Below are 20775 nucleotides of genomic sequence, written 5' to 3'. Positions count from 1 at the left end.
GTTCAAAGGACAACGAAAAAGGGGATGCTGCAAAGCAGAAATCACTCCAGTGATACAGGGACGTTTCCTGCACAGAAGGGAAAAATACCTCCAACCAGCGATACAATGATGGGTTGAAACAGAGCTTTTAACACTTTCAATTTTATTACATGAGGAACCCTCTCCTCACATCTGTGAATCGTGGTTGTTGTCTGCAGAGGAAAATGAATACCTAGTTTCTCTTCCAGCGCTGCTTTTTCTAGGTCACTTCTGGATGTGGCACTGCATTTATAGAACACTTTCTGCTCCCTGTTGATCTTGTGACCTCCGGGTGCATTCAATAACCATTAAATTAGAAAAATATTTCCCACTTCTGAAATCCAAACCATCACACAAATAGAACTAGAGTTTGCATGCGGAATGAATATTTTATTACTAGATTATAAAAATAAAATACAAAATAATTTTAAAACAGAACTTAAAACACTGTACAAAGCTTTAATATGATACAAATGGGAAAATTAAATAAATAATTACACTTTTATGTACAGATGGCCTATACAAAAGCACTCATGTTTCTGCCAATACTCTATGTCCTTGGTTGCCTGAGCAAAAATGCATAAAGAGGGCTGCTTGGAGGGGAAAGAGATACAATACAATACCTTTGGAGGTATTTCAAAGAGCAGTTTCTCATCACTGATTTCATGAAGAGAAGAAAGGGAGAAAACTATGGAACTGTTAAATTACTCTAACTTGTCTTGCTCGATGAGTGAATTCTTCTGGTTTGTGGTTCCATCTGATTTAAAAGATGCCAATAGTTAGAAACTTTCAAGATTTACATATAATTCAAAATTAGGTGCTTCTCAACTCTTTTTTCCTAAAAGCTGTAAACTTGTAAGTAAATGACCTAATGACATCAGCACTTGGTTATTTCAGGAAAGGAGTCGGGAGGGGAACCAGGAACTGCAGGAGAAGTGAGGAAGCGCGAGCCTGTGTCATCGGTTCTTTTCTTTACTCAGTTCACAAGTTCACGCAATCCAATCTCAGAGCCCCAGTGGTGCAGGTTATATTTCCTTTAGCTTCCTCTATTTGTATTTCTGAATTAGTGAACTAATTTATCTAACTGGTGAATAGTTTAGAAAGAAAAAAATCCCAAGGGTTTTCCCTTCCCTGTGTTGATCCCTAAAATATACTCTGGTAGGTTTGTTTATCCCTTGTGGATGAGAAGAACACCCAGGGATGGTGCAGTGCCGTACAGGAATTTTTAAGGATTTGAACTGTATATTTTAAGGGGTGGGGGGAGGAATATATGGCAGGGGGAGTCTATATAAAAATTAGGTTTACCCAGTGTTTTTAACTTCGTGAGTGAACACTTATGTACACAACATGAAACAATTAAACTACTGAAAAGAAAGAGAAAATTTCCTATCATTAGTGTGTAAGATTATGTCAGCAAGTTCTATAGTCACATGGGCTCAAAGGTCTGCCTCATGGAATCCTATTCTCTTGGTCAAGGAAACCAGAATCCCTGGCCCAGAGCATCTGAGATATACACTGTGCCCATACTGTCACTTCAATTAAAGAGGCAAATCCTGTTAAAGTTTCACAGGGCAATGAAGAAAAATACCTCACTTCCTTTACATGTCTCCTTAAGACCAAGAATCCAGCAAAATCTATGGAAATAATCATCAAATCATTACTGAATAAAGGTTTTTACTTGGCCCTTTAGTGTTTTAAGATTGTGTATCAGGTCAAGGTGACTTTGATCTTGTCACATACTCTGATTTTCGGATCGCTAAGGGAAGTAATTAAACATCAAGATTATGTTAGTTTTAAAATTTGGAACAGATAACCACAACTGAACTAGAAAATATACTGATGGGTCAAGAATATAATATAATCATTTCAAGAATTTGAGGTGTGTAGCATCCAGATTTCCCTTTAAATCAATAGGGGGATCCTTGTCCCATTTGCTGGAGTTACCTAAGAACTATAGGAATTCCCCATTTATTGCCTGCAGTTCTCCCTAGCAGTGCTGGCAACAGATTCTGCAGTCTCCTGAGTCTAACTGGCTTAAATTTCTCATGATTCCAGAGAGACAGCCAAACTCTGGAGAATATCCAATGATATGTTTCCACACTACTCCCACATCTTTGAATTCTATACCAGAGTTCTACTGGATGAAGTGGGACGTCCTAACAACCACCTGGGGTTTCCCATGAACTACTCTTTCTGTATGGTCTGTGGATTAGAACTGCCTCTTGTTTCCATCTCTAAGTTAAGGTCTAAATATGCACCTGTGATTTCTGAACTTGGGTAAATACTGACATGTGAGGACTACCACAGTGGTTACATGCCTTAATCCTGAATACTTTGTTAGAACACAGATGATGTTCTGCAAACAACTGTCTATAGTACCAAACTCAAGAAAATTAAACAACACAGTTGTCATCAACCATTCTATCTCCTCAGTGATACAGGTGCTGAAATATCTCTCCTTTAGGCAAAGTCCCGACACATGTGTGGCAAATACACATAAACAGAAATGGGCAGATTTTAAAACAGTGAATGCATATAACTTAATTCCAAAACATATAAAGATGACAAAAGAAATAGTTTCCTAACATATGTCACAAGGAATGAAAAAGTTTTAAAATGTGAAAATTTTGACCTTCAAGGCTAAATCTAGACTTATCTACAATAAATGTGTTTTCAAGTAGCCAAAGTAAGATGCATTTTTCCCTTAAGTCACTAAATTCTGAATTCTGGATCCTTTTTCTCCTATCACCAATTCTAATGTTAGATTAAGAATGTAGTTCCTAAAACAAAGAATCCTCTGCTCTTGAGGGAAGAAGCATCTGTTTTTAATTCAAAGCTATTGGATATATAAAAACTAGTTATGGTTTTAACTATCTGTGTCTGGGTTTATAAAACATGCACCAATATTTTTCCTTGTCAATTAAATATAACCATAGAACCATTCACATAAAAATCTGTGGCCTGGAAGGAATCTCTGATCGTTACAGAAGAACCTCAAGTTCCTGTAGTGGCTAAGAGTGATACAGAGAGAGATACTGCACCCTAGTCCACTGGATTAGTAAGCAGCTGAGATTTGTTTAGTGTTTCAAAGCAAACAATACAGAGTGGATAATGGCAATAGTGGGTCTCAATTACCATTTTGCTAGTTATTTAGGACTTGATTAACTTGCACCTTAAAAAAAAAGTTTCACTTCACAACATGCAACTTAAAAACAATGTAACTATGCTGCTGTCAGCAAGGCCAGCCTGCACACCATAGTTGAGAGCAACAGTGTCTATTTAAGACTCACCATTCAAGTATGTTTATAATCTGTGCTTTACAGTTAAATTTGATATGACCCAATTTTCATTCTTTGTTCACTATACCTTAAAGTTAAATGCCTTTAAGCTGTGCAAAAGACTGCTGTGTGGAATTTTAATATTTCAAACAATCTATACACCCTGGAGATTTGGCAGCATAATTTAGGAGTAAGCTACCTAAATAGACTGAGTTATGGCTAATTTCATCTTCTGCTCCACCCAAGTAATTCCAGAGACTGGACAAGGGAGGGTAAGGGCAAGTGTGACAAGGTAACTAACCATTTTGTTGTGATAGGAGAATCTAGGAGGCACTTGGTTTTCAAAAGGTAATTTTTACTTCTTCCCCATATTACTATTAATATAGTTTGGCTTGACTTTAAAGGATAGCCAAGTCCCTCATTTTAGAATAACCAAACTGGTTCAGAATTACTTGGGTGACCTATGTCACTGAAATGTGAAATATGCCACCACTAAAACAAATAATAAATTTAACAAGAACAATAACAACAAAACCCAATTCATTTTCTGTATCATACAGAAATAAAAACAAAAACAAAAACCCTTGTGCCAAAAGTGCTTTGCTCAGGGCTGCCAACTTCTCTTTTTAGCCCAAGACATCTAAAACCATAGAGGTTTTTTTTTTTTTTTTTTAAAAAGCAGAGTAAATCACTATACAAGACAGTCTTTTTAAGTGGATATATTGATACATGAGATATAATTAGTCTTTTTTGAAAGTGTCTGAGCAGAAATATCTTTGGTTAACTCTCTTTCTATGTGCAAAATAAAACATTCTTACATAGCAAAGTTTTCTCTCTCTGGATCTTGAGTTTGTCAGTGCCATTTAGGAAAAGGGGCAACACAGTGGAAAAGTTGGGAGAAAAACGGAAGGACTCAAGAAAGGGAGAAAACATTCAGCTGCCATGTTGTCATTACTATCAGGTTTAACTTCTAGCAGAGAAGTGCCCGTAAGAAATAAAATAGCACACTTCATACAGTTTGCAGCCTCATCAGTTTTTCGAATAGTTACCACAAGCACATTTCTGATTAGAGGGGTCAGGATTTAAAGCTGGCTACTTTTAGCACAATTTTGCTAATACAACAGGAAAAACAAGATAATTTCTTAATTACAGATTACTTCTTACCTCCACCCCGCCCCTGACAAAGTGAGATGAAAAGAGGAAAGCAGAATGGTAATTTTTTAAGAGATTAAAAAAAAATCTATTTATAGTAGACCCATGATTATCAACCCAGTTTATCCACTCTAACCATAGGAGAGAATTATGTGATTAACATGACAAACCTCTCAATCAGTATTACAAGCTGTCCTAGTACTTTTTCCCCTATTAAAAATTTTTAAAAATGAAAATTAAATAACCTATCTTGGCCTGTTAAAGACTGCCAACCTTTGCACTATATACAAGGAAGGCAAAAAGAATCTGAAGTGTCACATGCCAAGAAAAGATTTTCAGAGATGAAGACAGGCAAGGCCCAAGTGTACACGAGGCACACAGTAAAAAGCAATCTCACCACCTGTGACCTTGAAATTACAAATGGAGAATGAGAAAGAAGGAGTTTATATAAGCATAAGTTTCTCTATATATTTATAAATATTTATATAATTTACCATGAAGACATGCAAGCAGTGTTTTAGCAACTATTATACAATATAATACAGAAGGATTGGTCTTCCAATGTTACAGTTGCTTTAGTTAAACAGCAAATATGTCTTATCTACTGCATTCCTCTGTAGTCTTGAAACTGGAGAGAAATTAAGATTCCACATTATGCTACATTTCTTATGGGAGACCATATATGCCTCAATAGTGTTTTGAGTTTTTTGTTTGTTTTTTTCAAAAAGCTCGACACAGATAAAGAGAACAAGAAAAGTTCAGTCAGTGCAGCTTCAGGGCAGCTTTGATGCAGCATTAGAATATGTTCACTTGGTGAGGGAATATCTTTCTTTTTCTGTTTTCCAATTCAACCATATTAGGTTTGGCAGCAAACACAAGGTCAAAGCGAAAACACAGATGTTTGCTAGAAGGCAGATTTCAACAGCAAGCAGACCAATTTACCTGACCTTAATGAGGTCTTTACAACACAAAAACTACAAAGTATAAAAGAGCTCATTTAAAAAATCTAGTCTAACGTAACTCTGATTGATTCCTCTTAGCAAAGAGTGAGATCTGAACAAATATGATCCTCCTTACGGCTTTATAAATTAAGTGTAAATCAGGTCAAGAAGCCCAAATATTCAAACTAAAACACAGGAGAAGCAGGTAATAAAACCTTAAAAGCTAAATACTGACCCTAAATTTATTTCCTCAGGTACTCATTCCTTATTGGCTAAACATATAAAATACAAAGTTCGATAATTTTAAGCCTCATAGTACCTAATTTCTTCCTATGTTTCTTTCTAAAGCTCTGAAAGCATAAAGTCACATTCCACAGTGATGTCCTTTCCTGGTACTGTCTTGGAGGCTGACAGTAGAAAGAGCTGGTACCTAGAATGTGTAAGGAAGCAAGGTCTGCTACTCTGGTCAGTGTTCCTTCCACAAGGAGGAAACAACAGAGGGAAGAGGGTTCTTCTATCTCGAAGAGTATTACTCTACACTCTGTCCCTCTCCCTAAAGCACTAAAGCCTGCAAAGTAGTTCTATTTAGACTTCTCCTTCCTTTACCTAAGTTTCACCAGATATTTTTCACAATAAAAATATACTAAGAACTGTTGCTCCAAAGATAAATATTAGGAGATTAAAAATAATTGGATTTTAAATTCTTAGCATGTGCTGCTAAAAGCATATTAGAATGTGTTAAAATAAGAGAGACTGGATCAGGTGCAAACACTAACTTTAAAAAATGTGAAATCCAAGGAGGGTACTAGGAATGACTCAAAGTAAAGGTGTGAACTCTCAATACATTAGATAAACACACCAGCCCAACGTATCCAAGCACTGGCTCCCCAGCACACACTTCCCACATACTCTTAATATTGGACTTAAAATTTGACTCTCCAAGGTTGGGAAGCTTGGAAAGCAAATACTAGAAGTTTCACTTTTGCTCTATAATCTTTGAGTAGAGCCTTAAAAAAAAGCAGGCCATACTCCTTAAAATCCCAGTCTACCACCTACCTTCAATATTTTTGTTTGGAAGGAATCTAAAAACTGAGAGCTCATTTAACCAGTTTCACCTCCTTCCATTTCGCTGGATGGCCCCTTCCTATGCAAAGACACTGATTCCTGATCTGCTTGCTGCTTGCCTTAGGTAATTTCTTATCATATATTTATATCTTCTTATAAATAATTTATCATGTTACTTTCTTTTGTGAGAAAAGATCAACACTGATTTTTTTCTTTGTTAAACAGACAGTACAGGGACACACATGCATCAAATTTAGGAGGAAGATCGCACACCTTTCAGAGAGACGCGGCCCAGCTCCTATCTGCTGAGTTTACTGGCTGACTTACTCTTCCCTGGCGGGGCTTTAGCGCTGGCTGAGTGGTGGTGGAAGCTGCCGGATCCTTTCAGGCCATTCTTGCTGGGTTTGCAATGCTCCTGTTGGCAGGACCTCCTGGAGGAGGAAGATCCCGAGTGGCTGGGAGGTGACTTGCTTCTCCCCAGATGTGGGGATGAACTCCTCTGGTCATGGTGGGGCCGTCCAGCCCGAGATGGTGAGGAACTGGATGTGCGAGGCAAGGAAGAGCTTCGAGGAGAGGCACTGGGGCTCCTGCGAGGGACAACTGGACTCTTGGGTGGTGTTTTTGGATTGTGAGGGGTTCCTGGACTCTTGCACTGCGTAGTGCTCCGGGGTTTCTGAGATCCATTTTGAAGAATTTGGGCCAGGCGGGAGAAAAGGTCTGAGTCAGAATTGCTACTCCCTAGGACTTTATATCTGCGGAGCCTTAAAAGAACAGAGAATAATTAGTTTCATTTTAATTCACTTCAGTTGAGACTAGAAAGTCACAGTGTCCCCAGTCATAATATGTATGTGTGTGTGTGTGTTAGTCGCTCAGTCGTGTCTGACTCTGTGACCCCATGGACTATAGCCCACCAGGCTCCTTTGTCCATGGGATTCTCCAGGTAAGAATACTGGAGTGGGTTGCCATTTCCTTCTCCAATATGTAATATGTATGATGTGAGTCCAAATCAGGAAACAGAGGATGCAGAGTTACTCTTCCATGTATCAGTTGTATAAACCCTGGACAAGTTACTTAACCTCTCCCAGCTTTGGATGTGAATATTATCTCACAGGGTTACTGAGCAGTCAAGTGCTGTAAAGTACTTAACTGGATGTCTGCCATCCAGAAACACTACATGTTGTTGGTCCCCTTTCTCTTAGAGCACATTAGCTCTTCCCATTTCAGGAGTTACTTAATGAAATGTCTCTAGCATGTTAGCACATGAGAGAGAGTAAACTATTTTGTTTAAGGCTTCTAGGACAGGAATTCTACATGCACTTATGCAAACATTAAACTCTACAATATGTCTTCAACACCAACTATACTCACCAATACCAGGAACTGTAGATAAAAATATATTTCAACTTCTTTAATAATTTCCAAAAGAAAAGAATAGTCACTGGTTTCTCTGGGCCTCAGTTTCTGCCCCTCACAATAGCTCAGTTTCTGCCCCTCACAACAGCCTGTGATTCAGGAGAGCTGGGTTTGGGGACTGATTGCCTCTCTTACTGGCAACCAAGCTTGGGCCCAAAATTCCAAATATAGAAAATATTCATATGAATAGCATGTCTCCTCTGCCCTAAATGTCTTTCTGTCTTGGCCTATCTAAAATCCATTCAGTCTAAGAATTTAAATCTCAAACTGCTGACATGCCACTCCTTACAGAAGGAACCAGAAGAAAAACTTCTAAGTTGTATAGGCACCTCAGGATGCAGGGGACATATATAGCCACATCACCATCATGGGTCAGAACAAGTTACTGTTTTTTTTTCCCTCTAAATTTTCTCTCCTCTTTCTTCCCCATCATCTACCTATACTGACAAATGACAGGAATTCATTCTGGTTAAGCCTAACTTCATGGATCTTACAGTAAAACTAGAAGAATGGAGTAAGACAATGCCTCTGTGCCAGGACCTGTGTGGGAAAGCTGAGTTCCCACTGAATTCCCCAAGTTTCAGGCTGGTCAGCTGTGTAGTATCTGACAAAATGCCACATGTTTGGCTTTGTTATCAAGTCACCAAGTTCGTTCTTCTAAGGGACATGCAAAGTTCTAAATAGTAGATGGTAATTAAGATTTGGACTTGAGCTGCAGTCCAAAGCAGCTCAAGCCATAGATATACTATCTCTATTAAGCATAGACGCCAAGCAAAAGAGAAGCGGGCGATGTGTGAATACTGTTCATGGAATCATCTTTTTAAAATGTCTCAGCTAAATGACTGCTGCTTATTCATCACCGTTTTTCCTGTTGAAGTTTAGTCCCATGGTCATTTCAAGTCCAATGTTTACCTTCGAACCTGAAAGAAACCCTAAGGCAAGTCAAAACTGAACTTTAGTAAGGATAACAACTTCTGCTGAGTAATGATACAGATAGAACCTCACTTTAATATACTTCAGAAATCTTTGTAACAGATGGAGGCCTATTGTGTTATCTAAAACAGGCTATAATTTTCATGTAAATTTATTTTGATGTTCACTTTGCTTTTGTTAAAAGACTATCCTTTCACTTTCTTCTCCAAGGGTTTAGACCATTCTACTTTGTGAAAAGTGAGTAATGGCTCCAAGGAAAGCACTCTTAATTGGTTTATTACTTCCCAATTATTTTCCCCTCTTCAAAATAAAATCACTCCCTGGTCAACTACAAATAAGAATATTTCAATAAACAAGCATACCATACAGTAAACATTAAGGCAATATCTTTATTATGTATGGTTGTATATATCATCAGATGTAGGGAAACTCCCTATAGGATTTTTTAAATTTAATTCATTATCATCAGATAAATATATCAGATAAATATAACTGTTACCAAGATCCATTCGTCAAATTATAGACAAGTATTCTTCCCTAGAACTTGACATCATAATGACATCTGTTATAACGGGATTCTGATTAGACAAAATTAGAAAATTACCAACTATCTCGTTAAAATGGACTGGGGAAGAGAACCTTTGTCGCATGCTATAAGCACTAAACAAAGTTCTTGACATATGCTACCAGATTTCCTCCTCCCCAAACAATTAAGCAAATGTTTTACCCATCTTTCAGATAAGGAAATTTGGGTTCATACTACTAGAAAGTGGGAGAGCTAAGAATTAACTCGGATCAAATTGAACACTTCAGCTACACTGTGCTGTACGGCTTGGGAAAGACAGGGAAGGAAGTAGATGATCAGAAGCAGGCAATGAAGAAATGAAACCTCTGACATAATCAAGCAGACACGGAAATCATGCTGCACACTTAACAAAGGCGAGGACACAGCATTACCTGGCTTCTACTCCAGGCCTCACAGGTGGTTTTCCGGGTGGTGGCCGAGGCAAGAACTGAGATGGAGCTGAGCTATTGACTTGATCTGTGTTGACCCATGAAACTGGTCTTGGAATTTTGCTCTTTCTGGACTGGGAGATGATGGGTGCCAGAAAGCTGTCTTCAGCTGACCTGCTCAGGTGTGAGTCTGCAGCCAGTCTTGAAAAGGGGGTGAAAACTTCCTCCTCGGAAAAGGGAGCAGGAACAGCGGTTAATCTCTCCTCTAGCAGTTTATCAGAGGCACTTGAGAGGTCCCCAAGGAGAGACCTGAGTTGCCTTTTCTCCACCAGGAGCTTGACGAGGTCTGGCTGGCAAGCTTTCTTTTGGAGGAGCTTTTCTTTTGCAGAGACTGGAGAGGATGAGTCAAAAGTTGAGTCTATCTCTTGTGCTAGAACAGGGATTCGGCTGTGTCTAGTTACAAAGGATGACCTAACCACATCCTTCCGGGATGGGGGACAGTGTTCACTCTCTGAAACAGGATTAAATAGCTCTCCATTTCTAGGGGCTATTTTCTCTCTCTTACCCTCTTGGTGCAAAAAAGTAGAGAGGTCTCCAGAATGATTGGGCAAGTCTTCACCCTTGATGTCATCCTCCTTAGATATCTTACTTTTTTGCATTGCTGCCACCTGGCCTATCTGCTCTTCAACATATGGGTCAATAACTCGTGGAGATACTTCTGAAGGTCCAACTGCCACAAGTGTCATTATCTCCTGATTTCTGTCTTGATTTGGCACCACACTAAAAGTCTGTGTCTTTGTCACATCAAGAGGTTCAGTAGTAGCTGAGTGATCCCTTTCCATTGTTACCAAGTCTCCTGGGAGAGGGGAGATCTCAATGTAATGCTGCCTTTTACTTAATTTCTCCTCTTTACTATCTGACCCTACAACAATGCTTTTCTCTTCCAATTCCCGAGGGAGGTCCTCAAATTCTCTCATAGCCAGTCTGTTATGGTCAGGAAGGTCTTTTGGTCCCAGGTCTTGGGATCTGTCATACTCTCTAATATTGGGTAACATGTCATGACCAATATGATCTATCTGAAGCCCCAAGTCTGTTCTGCTTCCTCCACTAGGAGGTTCGCCCTCTATCACGACCAAGCCAGAGAAGTTCTCCCTTGGAGAGTAAAGTTCCACAGTAGGCTCAATGGTATGAGGGTCTTTCTTTTCTGGCTGCTGACCATAATGAAAACTTCCTGAAGTCGACTGTGTAGATGCCACAGAAGGTCTTGGAATTGTAATCTGGAGAGAGAGGAGAAAAAAAGTTAAATGCAATCATGTGGAATTATAAATGATCCATGAGTTGAGACCTGACAGCTCAAATTCTAATTTTTTCTAAGAGGAACACAGATCCCAACTGGATTTGCCCAACTCATGCTTCAAGTGAATAATTCTGAATACAAATGCATGGTACTCATGTTCCCTTGCTCGGGAACTGTACAGGGTAGCCTTCCTCTAAGCTCATCTCTGCCCTTTCTTCAGCCTGCTCCGTGCTCTGAAGAGTGACTTCTATTGCCTGCACTGTCCAGGCTCCCTTGTCTTCTGATTTCTGGTTGTGTTTGCCCAATGGGCAGCACCAACAGAGGATCAGAGAATTGGAGGTGAAAAGATCTGGATGTTACTTCTCCTGGCTTCCTCCTGAGGGACTGCAGCTTTGGTGGCACATTCTAACACTCCTGGCCACAGCTTCTTTTACGGGGGACCCTCTCCTACAGATATGACTCTTTCCAGGTTCTGCTAACTGCCCTCTTCCTTCTCTTTCAGGACTCAGAAAATTGAATGGCTCCCTCTATTTCTGTTCCTGTTGGCTCTCTCAAACTCTACCCACACATCTGTAAAATGGTCCTTTCATTAAATTTTCTCCAAGTCCCTTTGAGTGTCCCAGCTATTTCCTGCCAGAATCCAGATACAGGATCCTAAGGAAAAATTATTAGGAAATTATTTTAAGTTGAAAAACTCCAAATTCACATGCATTTATTGTGCCCATAAATTCTGCCAATCAATATTACTGATATTTTCCTATAAGCAAACATGAAGATGTTACCAATGTTTTGTATCTTATTTAATTTTTCTAAAGGTCAAGTTTATGATAAAATGAAATTCTACCATCCTTCTACAGAGGTCATTTCAATTCTATATGAATAAGTTTCAATATTTAGTAAGAATGTCCTTTCTTAAGGACACCTACATCTTCACATTTATTAAAATGTGTAAGGAGGCAGAAAATGTCAACTACATAAACTGGTAAGCAAAAAGCCTTTTTGAGAAAGTAATTCAGATCATTTAATGAAGCCCATTAAGCTCTAATAATACTATGGAAATTGGTCTGAAATCAAAGTGAAATGAATTTGGAGCTGAATGAACGGGAGATTTCACTTAGACCCCACCTCTAGTCCAGTGACACTTAAGAAATCCATTTGGCTGGAGTCAGATAAGTTGTTTAGATCTGTTTCTCTTTGCGTCAGGAATACTGTCAGGTTTAAGAACGTGCAAAGCTTGCCCTAAGCCCAGCCCAGGGAGAAAACACCTTACTAATGTCCTGGAATAGCTCCTAAATGGAAACAGTGTCTTGCTGGGCTCTGTCAGGTTAATTCAAGACAGGCTGAGTTCAGACATGACCTCCCGAAAAGCCCACACCTGCAATGAGATTGGGAAAGAGGCAGCAAGTGCTATTGCTGCTGTCGCCCTTCAGGAGGTCACCTTACACCTGCACCTCTCTTTCATTATACTAAAGGCAGATGGCAAATTTCTAATACTTTTTAAAATGATTTTGAAACTAAAATTTATAGTTATTTACTCTTAAAAATTCTCAAAATTCTCCAAGCCAGGCTTCAGCACTACGTGAACTGTGAACTTCCTGATGTTCAAGCTGGTTTTAGAAAAGGCAGAGGAAGCAGAGATCAAATTGCCAACATCCGCGGCATCATCAAAAAAGCAAGAGAGTTCCAGAAAAACATCTATTTCTGCTTTATTGACTATGCCAAAGCCTTTGACTGTGTGGATCACAATAAACTGTGGAAAATTCTGAAAGAGATGGGAATACCAGACCACCTGACCTGCCTCTTGAGAAATCTGTATGCAGGTCAGGAAGCAACAGTTAGAACTGGACATGAAACAACAGACTGTTTCCAAATAGGAAACGGAGTATGTCAAGGCTGTATATTGTCACCCTGCTTGTTTAACTTACATGCAGAGTACATCATGAGAAACACTGGACTGGAAGAAACACAAGCTGGAATCAAGATTGCCGGGAGAAATTATCGATAACCTCAGATATGCAGATGACACCACCCTTACGGCAGAAAGTGAAGAGGAACTAAACAGCCTCTTGATGAAAGTGAAAGAGGAGAGTGAAAAAGTTGGCTTAAAGCTCAACATTCAGAAAACAAAGATCATGGCATCCGGTCCCATCACTTCATGGGAAATAAATGGGGAAACAGTGGAAACAGTGTCAGACTTTATTTTTGGGGGGCTCCAAAATTACTGCAGATGGTGACTACAGCCATGAAATTAAAAGATGCTTACTCCTTGGAAGAAAAGTTATGACCAACCTAGATAGCATATTCAAAAGCAGAGATATTACTTGGCTGACTAAGGTCCTTCTAGTCAAGGATATGGTTTTTCCTGTGGTCATGTATGGATGTGAGAGTTGGACTGTGAAGAAGGCTGAGTGCCGAAGAATTGATGCTTTTGAACTGTGGTATTGGAGAAGACTCTTGAGAGTCCCTTGGACTGCAAGGAGATCCAACCAATCCATCCTGAAGGACATCAGCCCTGGGATTTCTTTGGAAGGAATGATGCTAAAGCTGAAACCCCAGTACTTTGGCCACCTCATGCAAAGAGTTGACTCAGTGGAAAAGACTCTGATGCTGGGAGGGATTGGGGGCAGGAGGAGAAGGGGACGACCGAGGATGAGATGGCTGGATGGCATCACTGACTTGATGGACTTGAGTCTGAGTGAACTCCGGGAGTTGGTGATGGACAGCGAGGTCTGGCGTGCTGCGATTCATGGGGTCGCAAAGAGTCGACACCACTGAGCGACTGAACTGAACTGACCTCTTAAAAATTACTTTTTAAGACCTGAGAGTGATGGTGATAAGAAAAGCAGATATGAAATGGTACTAAATACCAAATAACTAGGGAGATGACTATGTTTACATTCAAAATAAACCAAGTCTTTTCATTATTATATGTAATTTCAAGTACATTAGCCAAAATGAAATCAGTATTATTTACAAAAGTAACTCTCCATTGGTCTTCTAGGATTCAAGTTAGGAAATCAATGTACTTTTGAGCTTAATTCATCTGAATTCAGGATACATATGTATATATATGTATGGTGTGACAAAAGAGGTGATAATCTTGTATACAGAAAAGATATATGAACCACCAGACAGAAGAATTACTTTTCTTGAAAAGATTCTGAGCAATTATGATAAACTGCATAAATTACTGTCATATAATATTTATATTGCACTTTAATTTATAAAATATTCCTAAAATCATTTTTACTGATTCCATTTCATACCTGCTTGGTATTTTAATTGAGTACTTCTACTAACACAAATTTCACAAATGAAGAAAAATACAGTAAAAAAAAAAGGCAGGGACAGGATTCTAGGATTTTGAAAGTCCTTCTTTCAAAGGGAAAGCCTACTGACTTGTACTACACACTCTTAAATGAAGTCTTGGAAACTGAGTCTGAAAAATAAAACAAAAAAAAATCCACAAAACATTAAGATGAGCAAAACCAAAGATCAATAGCTGCAGGCAGAAATAAAGAAAACTAATTCTAAGTATAGATGAAAACAGCTTCCTTAACATTAGACTATAAAGAGACAAAAGCAATTCCTATACTCAGGACATTCCACAAATAGGCTAAATTAATGATCTGCCAGTAAGCCATATGTATCTTTTAAAGGTTTAATTCTCTAATTCACAAACATTTCATTAAGGCATGAATTCAAACATTTCCTTTCTTCTGTTCTCTAATTATATCAGTACACCTTTCTACAAAACTAGAAAATGACCTCAGTCTTTTCCATTTATTTCATATTTTCTTATTTTTATTAATGCCTAGTCCTGAGTGTGACTAATATCAGTCTCACTACTTTTTAGTTCAGATAAAGTGGCCTCATTATTTTACAGTTACCCGATGTTTAGAACTGGCCACACAGCAAGAGACAAACTGCAAATCAACTATTTGCACTTTAACTTACAAAGTATCCTTTTCCTTTCCTCTCATTCAAGGATAGTAATGCTATTAAAATAATAAAAACTGTGGTAAATTCAACATCCATACCAAACTGTCTCTCTTCCAAATGAAAGCAATGTGGTATATACGAAATATCTATATTTCATTTTGTTTTCCTAACAAATAATTTAGAAGAGACAGAGGTCGTAATTTATGGGTTCCTACTACAGGAAGAATAACTGTAGAATAACAAATTCCAGGTCTATTAAAGAAATTAAATTTTAACCATTCAAATTTCTTTGGGCTATTCAAATTTCACTGTAGACTTCTTTTGTTTAAAGCATCTTTATATATAATACTTTACATAAGTGCCAAAAACTATGAGTAAAAGTTTTTTTAGAAGTCCCAGAAAAGACAGATTGAAATAAGTATTTCTTGGCTGGCCTACAATTATGTATCGCACACATGGCTACAGGATTTAATAGTTTTCAAGCCCCTTCATACAGTATCTATATCTTTCAGGATAGAGCCCAACCCTCCCCAACTTTCACGCCCTATAGGTTTCTATCGTGGCGTCTATCATACTTAAATAGTGAGAAGACTCACTGGGCTTTGGATTCTTGACCCCGAGCGCTGTACCAGACACATAGCAGATGCTCAGTGAAGGTTAACATATGAGTCAATCAACACTGGATGCCTGGGTTCCTTCCATGAAGCCTCTCCTAAGTGACAGTCCAATCTTTCATTTGAACAATTCATGAATGGGCTTTTTTTACTCCCCAAATTGGTCCACCCAGTCTTTAGTCTTTTCCGACTGTTCATAGATTAAATTACACTATCATATATATATGTGTGTGTAAACTCATAGAAACAAAACTTTTCTATACTTATAATGACCCACATTTCCAGATCAAAAATAGAAATCCATGGTCAGACAGAGGACATTACTCCCTAGTTAATGCACATGCATTCAACTCCCACAAACTCCATTTCAAGTCGTGTCTGACTCTGCAGCCCCATGGACTGTAGCCCACCAGGCTCCTCTGTCCATGGGATTCTCCAGGTAAGAATACTGGAGTGGGTTGCCATGTCCTCCTCCAGGGGATCTTCTCGACCCAGGGACTGAACCTGCATCTCTTATTTCTCCTGCATTGGCAGGCAGGTTCTTTACCACTAGAGCCACCTGGTAAGCAATCAACCAGGTGGCAATCAATCCAAAAAGTTTTTACCTTTCAATACTATTAAAGTCTACATCTGTCAACATAGTACATGGCTCATTCACTTTTCAGTGGAAACTTTGAGTAACTCTGTGAGCTTTAATATAGTCACTCTAGGTGTACAAGGGCTCCAAATATTCAGTGGACACTGGAAAAGTCACATGAAGCTACTATTTCAGGTAAGCTGCACAACCGAACTGTCTCTCACATCTTCATTGAGATTTTCACAATTCACAATGCAAGCGCTCATATTTGACTGAACTAATTGCAAAGCCTCCTCACCGGTTGCTGCCCCAGCCATTCTCTCTACATGGCTCGCAAAGACCATGTTACTCCCCTCCCTCAAACCTGGCAGTTTCTTGTCCTGCAGCCCATATACCTCAGCAGGGCAGGCCAACGTCCTTTATCACCTTACTTGTGCAGCTCATCTTCAGCTTCCTTCCTTTGCCCTACCATTCTGGCTTACTTATTTAAATACTCTGAATTTTGGTGTTTCAAGCCTCTGTGCCTTTGTACACTCTGCAATCTTTGCTTGACACCCCTGCATCTCCTTCCAGCAAATGTATCCTTCAAAGCTCTCTTGTTTTTGAAAGTAATGTATCTTCACCATGGTAAAGACCCTGATGCTGGGAAAGACTGAGGGCAAGAGGAGAACGGGGAAACAGGATGAGACGCTTGGATGGTATCACTGACTCAGTGGACAAGAGTTTGAACAAACTCTGGGAGACACTCAGGGAAGCCTGGTGGGCTGCAGTCCACAGGGTCGCAAACAGTCAGACGTGACGTAGTGACTAGACAACAATGGTAAATAAAGTCAGAAAACAAGACATGATTAAAACACCCGACGCTGCAGGCTCCTATCCTAGGCAGACTTATTTATATCCTCATTTGTGTACACAGCTCCACCACAATCATCTCATGTGGTTTAAGGTAACTGTTAAGATTCAGGTCTTCACTGTCAACCTAACAGGGTGGTACCAATTGTTTATCCCTAAGGTACAGCATAAAATCTGGAACTTAGCAGACACTTAATAAACTGAAGGACTGAAAAGAACAGAATTAAGGCAATGTAATCAACTGCTGACCTGAATCTCCTAGTACTGGAATTAGTAATTCCTTTAACACAGTCAGAGTAATCCTCTTAGTAGATGCTGACAGACAGACAGATTACAAAAAAATTATGTGACTCTTCTTGTCCTGCTCCCTTTTGTGCATTATTTTATACCCCCAACCCCTGCTTTCTTCTTCTCAACGTCTGAGAAAAAAGTCAGTGAGTAAAGTTCTTCAGTATATTACAGTCCCCTGATATGAGGAAAGGTTGGTCTGTGTGACTAATAGAATATGGCAGAAATGATGATCGCCCTTATAAAAGACAGTGTGGCTTCTACCTTGGTGGAGGGTGTTCTCTCTACCACCAAGCCTCCCCCATCCCTGTTTCTTTCTCTCCTCACTCACTGGAAAAGCCAGCTGCCATGTTAAGTATGGAAAGCCTGAGTGGTGAAGAACTGAAGCTTCTGGCCAACACTCAGTGAGGAACTGAGGCCTGCGAACAACTATGTGAATGGCCTTGGAAGAGGATCTGCCCAGCCCAGTCAAACCATATGATGGTTTTCCTGGCTAAGAGCTTGGTAGCAACCTCATGAGAAACCCTGAGCCAGGCCTAACAGCCTAAGCCACTCCTGTACTCCCAACCCTCAAAAAAGGTGTGAAATAACAACTATTGTTTAAACAGTATTCCTGCCTGGAAAATCCCACAGACAGAAGAACCTGGAGTGCTACAGTCCATGGGGTTGCAGAGGGTCAGACACACTGAGCTAAGTTTGGGGTACTTTGTTACACAGAAATAGGTAACATATAGGTGGTGTTATTATTCTCCAGTCACATTTATACTGTTTGCAAAGTAAAATGAAGCACTGTCTTTCTAAAGGACTGTCTAGAACCAAGAGATCATGCGCTGCAATCCGCCATGATATTCTGTAAGGAATAACTCTTCCATTTCCCTATGAAGACCCAAGTCCAACTTCTCCCTACCAACAGTGATCACCCAAAACCGCGTGAAACTGGTCGCCCTCTTCCCTAGACTCACTGCCATTCTGGCCCGGTAGTCAGACCTTTTTCAGAGCAGTTATTTCAGCCTCCTTCTCTACACTTGTCATTCATGCCAGCTTAATTTTGCCTCTCCATTTGCTAATCAAAACATAATATCTTTCCTATAAACCAAAGCTTAGTCTTATTTTGCTCCCTGTAAATCTAGGTTGTTCAGCATCTTTTTAGAAATGATTAGTAGTGTGTTAAACTTCACAATCATTTACCCTGATGGGGAAAAAATCTAATTTCCAAAAACAACCCCAAACCAATTTCTTTTCAATCTAGCAAATTTATCCATCTTTCAAAATATATTATCTAAAAATTTTATACATGCTATGTGATGACTAGTGGTTTCATGTGTATGGATAAGGAAAGCCCTAAAACAAAGTTCATAAATCTGTGCTAAGAAACAGAATTAAAGAGAGCTGAAGTTGTCATCAGTTAATTTAATATGCTAGCTATATTTATAATACAGATAAACTCTGCCTTGCCTATTTTCATAGTTCTTACATATTTTAAGATACCAGGACATTTTCCTTTCACATTATCATAACAAACAAGCAAGCTTGAATGAAAAAGGTATACACTGTTTCCCATCAGGATATGTCATAATTTAAAATATTCAGATAGAATGGTAAAGTGTGTTTTATCATACTTTCTAAGCTAGAGCATATAAACAAAGCTACAAAAGATCTAGAGAGACTAACTGGTAGTACTCCCTATTTAATACGTCTGCAGTTAAGTTAGGGAAGTAATACTATCTGCTTGCAAAAGTAAACTCTGAATGTAGGCTGCAAGAAAAGAACCAAAATATATTTTTATCCCAAGCTCCCAAAAATGAAGGAAATGATAAGTTCAGCATCTTAGACATAAGTGTATAATTGATGCAGCTTGTATTTAAGAGACCTTCAGTTAAGAAAAAGATTTTTATTTAAAGATATCTGTAAATGAGATCAAATGCATACTATCAAATATACAAGTCTTTCAAAAGCTTGATAGAGAAAACATTGCAGATAGTGTTAAGAGAATCATGAGAACAATTTTAATGGACAGAACAGTATTGATGGGAGAGAGTAAAAAACACCAGGTGGAAGGGTGCCAAGGCAAGCCTTTATGAAGGGAAGCACAGCAGAATGCTGTTGGAAAAACACTTGAGCAAGTGAGTATATAGCTAAAAGGGTCAAAGAAAAGAAGAAACTGAATCTGACAAGGTGGAAAGAGGGAATGAATGGAAAGAGGCAGCAAGGAGGGCTGTGGAAAAAGAAATTCAGAGAAGAGAGTATCCACCTCTAGCCAACAGGTACCTTTGTACAATTGGAAAAGGATGCCCCTCAAAGAGGAAACAGCCCTAAACAAAGATGCACAGTTCAGCCTGCAAAGTTTGGGCCAGATTTCAGCCCCAACCTGTTCCCTTGGCTAGGCCATTTTATGCAGTTAATGACTTGTAAAGAAGGAAAGACTGACTAACTCTGATGAAGAAAGAGACAAGCATTTATTTCTCTATTTTGAAGCGCAGGTAAATTCCTACAGAGCTGTACACAAAATCAAATTTTGTTGCCTTTTCTTAGTATCTTACACCTGCATGTGTAGTTCTGTTCTAACCAAAAACATTTCAGCTTGGGCAACAATGCTGTTACAGGTGAGCTGGAAGAGATGGTTGCTAGATGATTGTGGCATTTAAGGAAACCTGGTACTCCACCCATCTAAGCAGATACACCTGCTCTGGCCTGAGATCTGCATACAGTTCCTTACTGCCTCTGGATCTAGCTTTTGTGGGTCTCACGCAGTCAGAGGGCACCAATGCTTACTGATAAGAACAGGGTAACAGGTATCCCCATCTAAATGCCCAGACAGTGCAAAGAGTCGAGTTTCCTCAAAATGTTCCTTTGAAGGCCTGTATCAGAATTATCTTCAACTGCTTGTTCAATGCAGATTCCTGGGTTCTCACTCTCCCAGACCTCCTGAAGCAGAAGCTATGGAAGTGAGGCTGGGACTCTATTTTGTGAACAATGGACATTAAAGGTGGAGAACTACTATCAAAATAAAAATTAAATGTGGAAAAAAGGTTGGAAAACGACTGTTTAAAAGGAGTGTAAAATATGAAGAATTTCTGGGTGAATGTTATGTAGAAGAAACAAAAGATGATACCTAGTAACAGTGTACAGTATAAACTATAAACCATGAATGGTTAAACATATGCCACCTTCATATAAAATATAAAAATTTATAGAATTACAAATTTTAAAAAATCATTATTATATATACACACATAGACACTTCTAGGGGTCTAATTTTGTTATTCTGAAATTAGGTTATAATGAATTTCACATATTAGGTTGCTTATCCTGTCAGAAAACACTTGAGAAATTTCACATTGAGAGATTAACTACACAACTTAGCCCAGACATCATTCCCTTACAGTGAAAGTGAGAGCTGCTCAGTTATGTCCCACACTTTGAGACCCCATGGACTATACAGTTCATGGAA

The 20775-nt window shown here is 39.0% G+C and overlaps 1 protein-coding gene across 2 annotated transcripts in view; it reads right to left on the bottom strand.

The window, feature by feature from the left end:
- Positions 383-20775, bottom strand: part of TTBK2 (tau tubulin kinase 2) — a 123417-nt gene continuing 103024 nt past the window's right edge. For both annotated transcript variants that reach the window (XM_018054383.1, XM_018054384.1), the window contains 2 exons: positions 9758-11031; positions 383-7215 (listed from right to left, as the gene is read on the bottom strand). In XM_018054383.1, the coding sequence (XP_017909872.1) occupies positions 6753-7215; positions 9758-11031 (1737 nt within the window). In that variant the 3' untranslated portion in view covers positions 383-6752. The remainder of the gene's footprint in view (positions 7216-9757; positions 11032-20775) is intronic.

The sequence above is a fragment of the Capra hircus genome, chromosome 10, assembly GCF_001704415.2.
Source record: "Capra hircus breed San Clemente chromosome 10, ASM170441v1, whole genome shotgun sequence".
In the NCBI taxonomy this organism is placed as follows: Eukaryota; Metazoa; Chordata; class Mammalia; order Artiodactyla; family Bovidae; genus Capra; species Capra hircus.
Note: the sequence above shows the minus strand (reverse complement) of the source record. Positions and strands in the feature narration are given on the sequence as shown.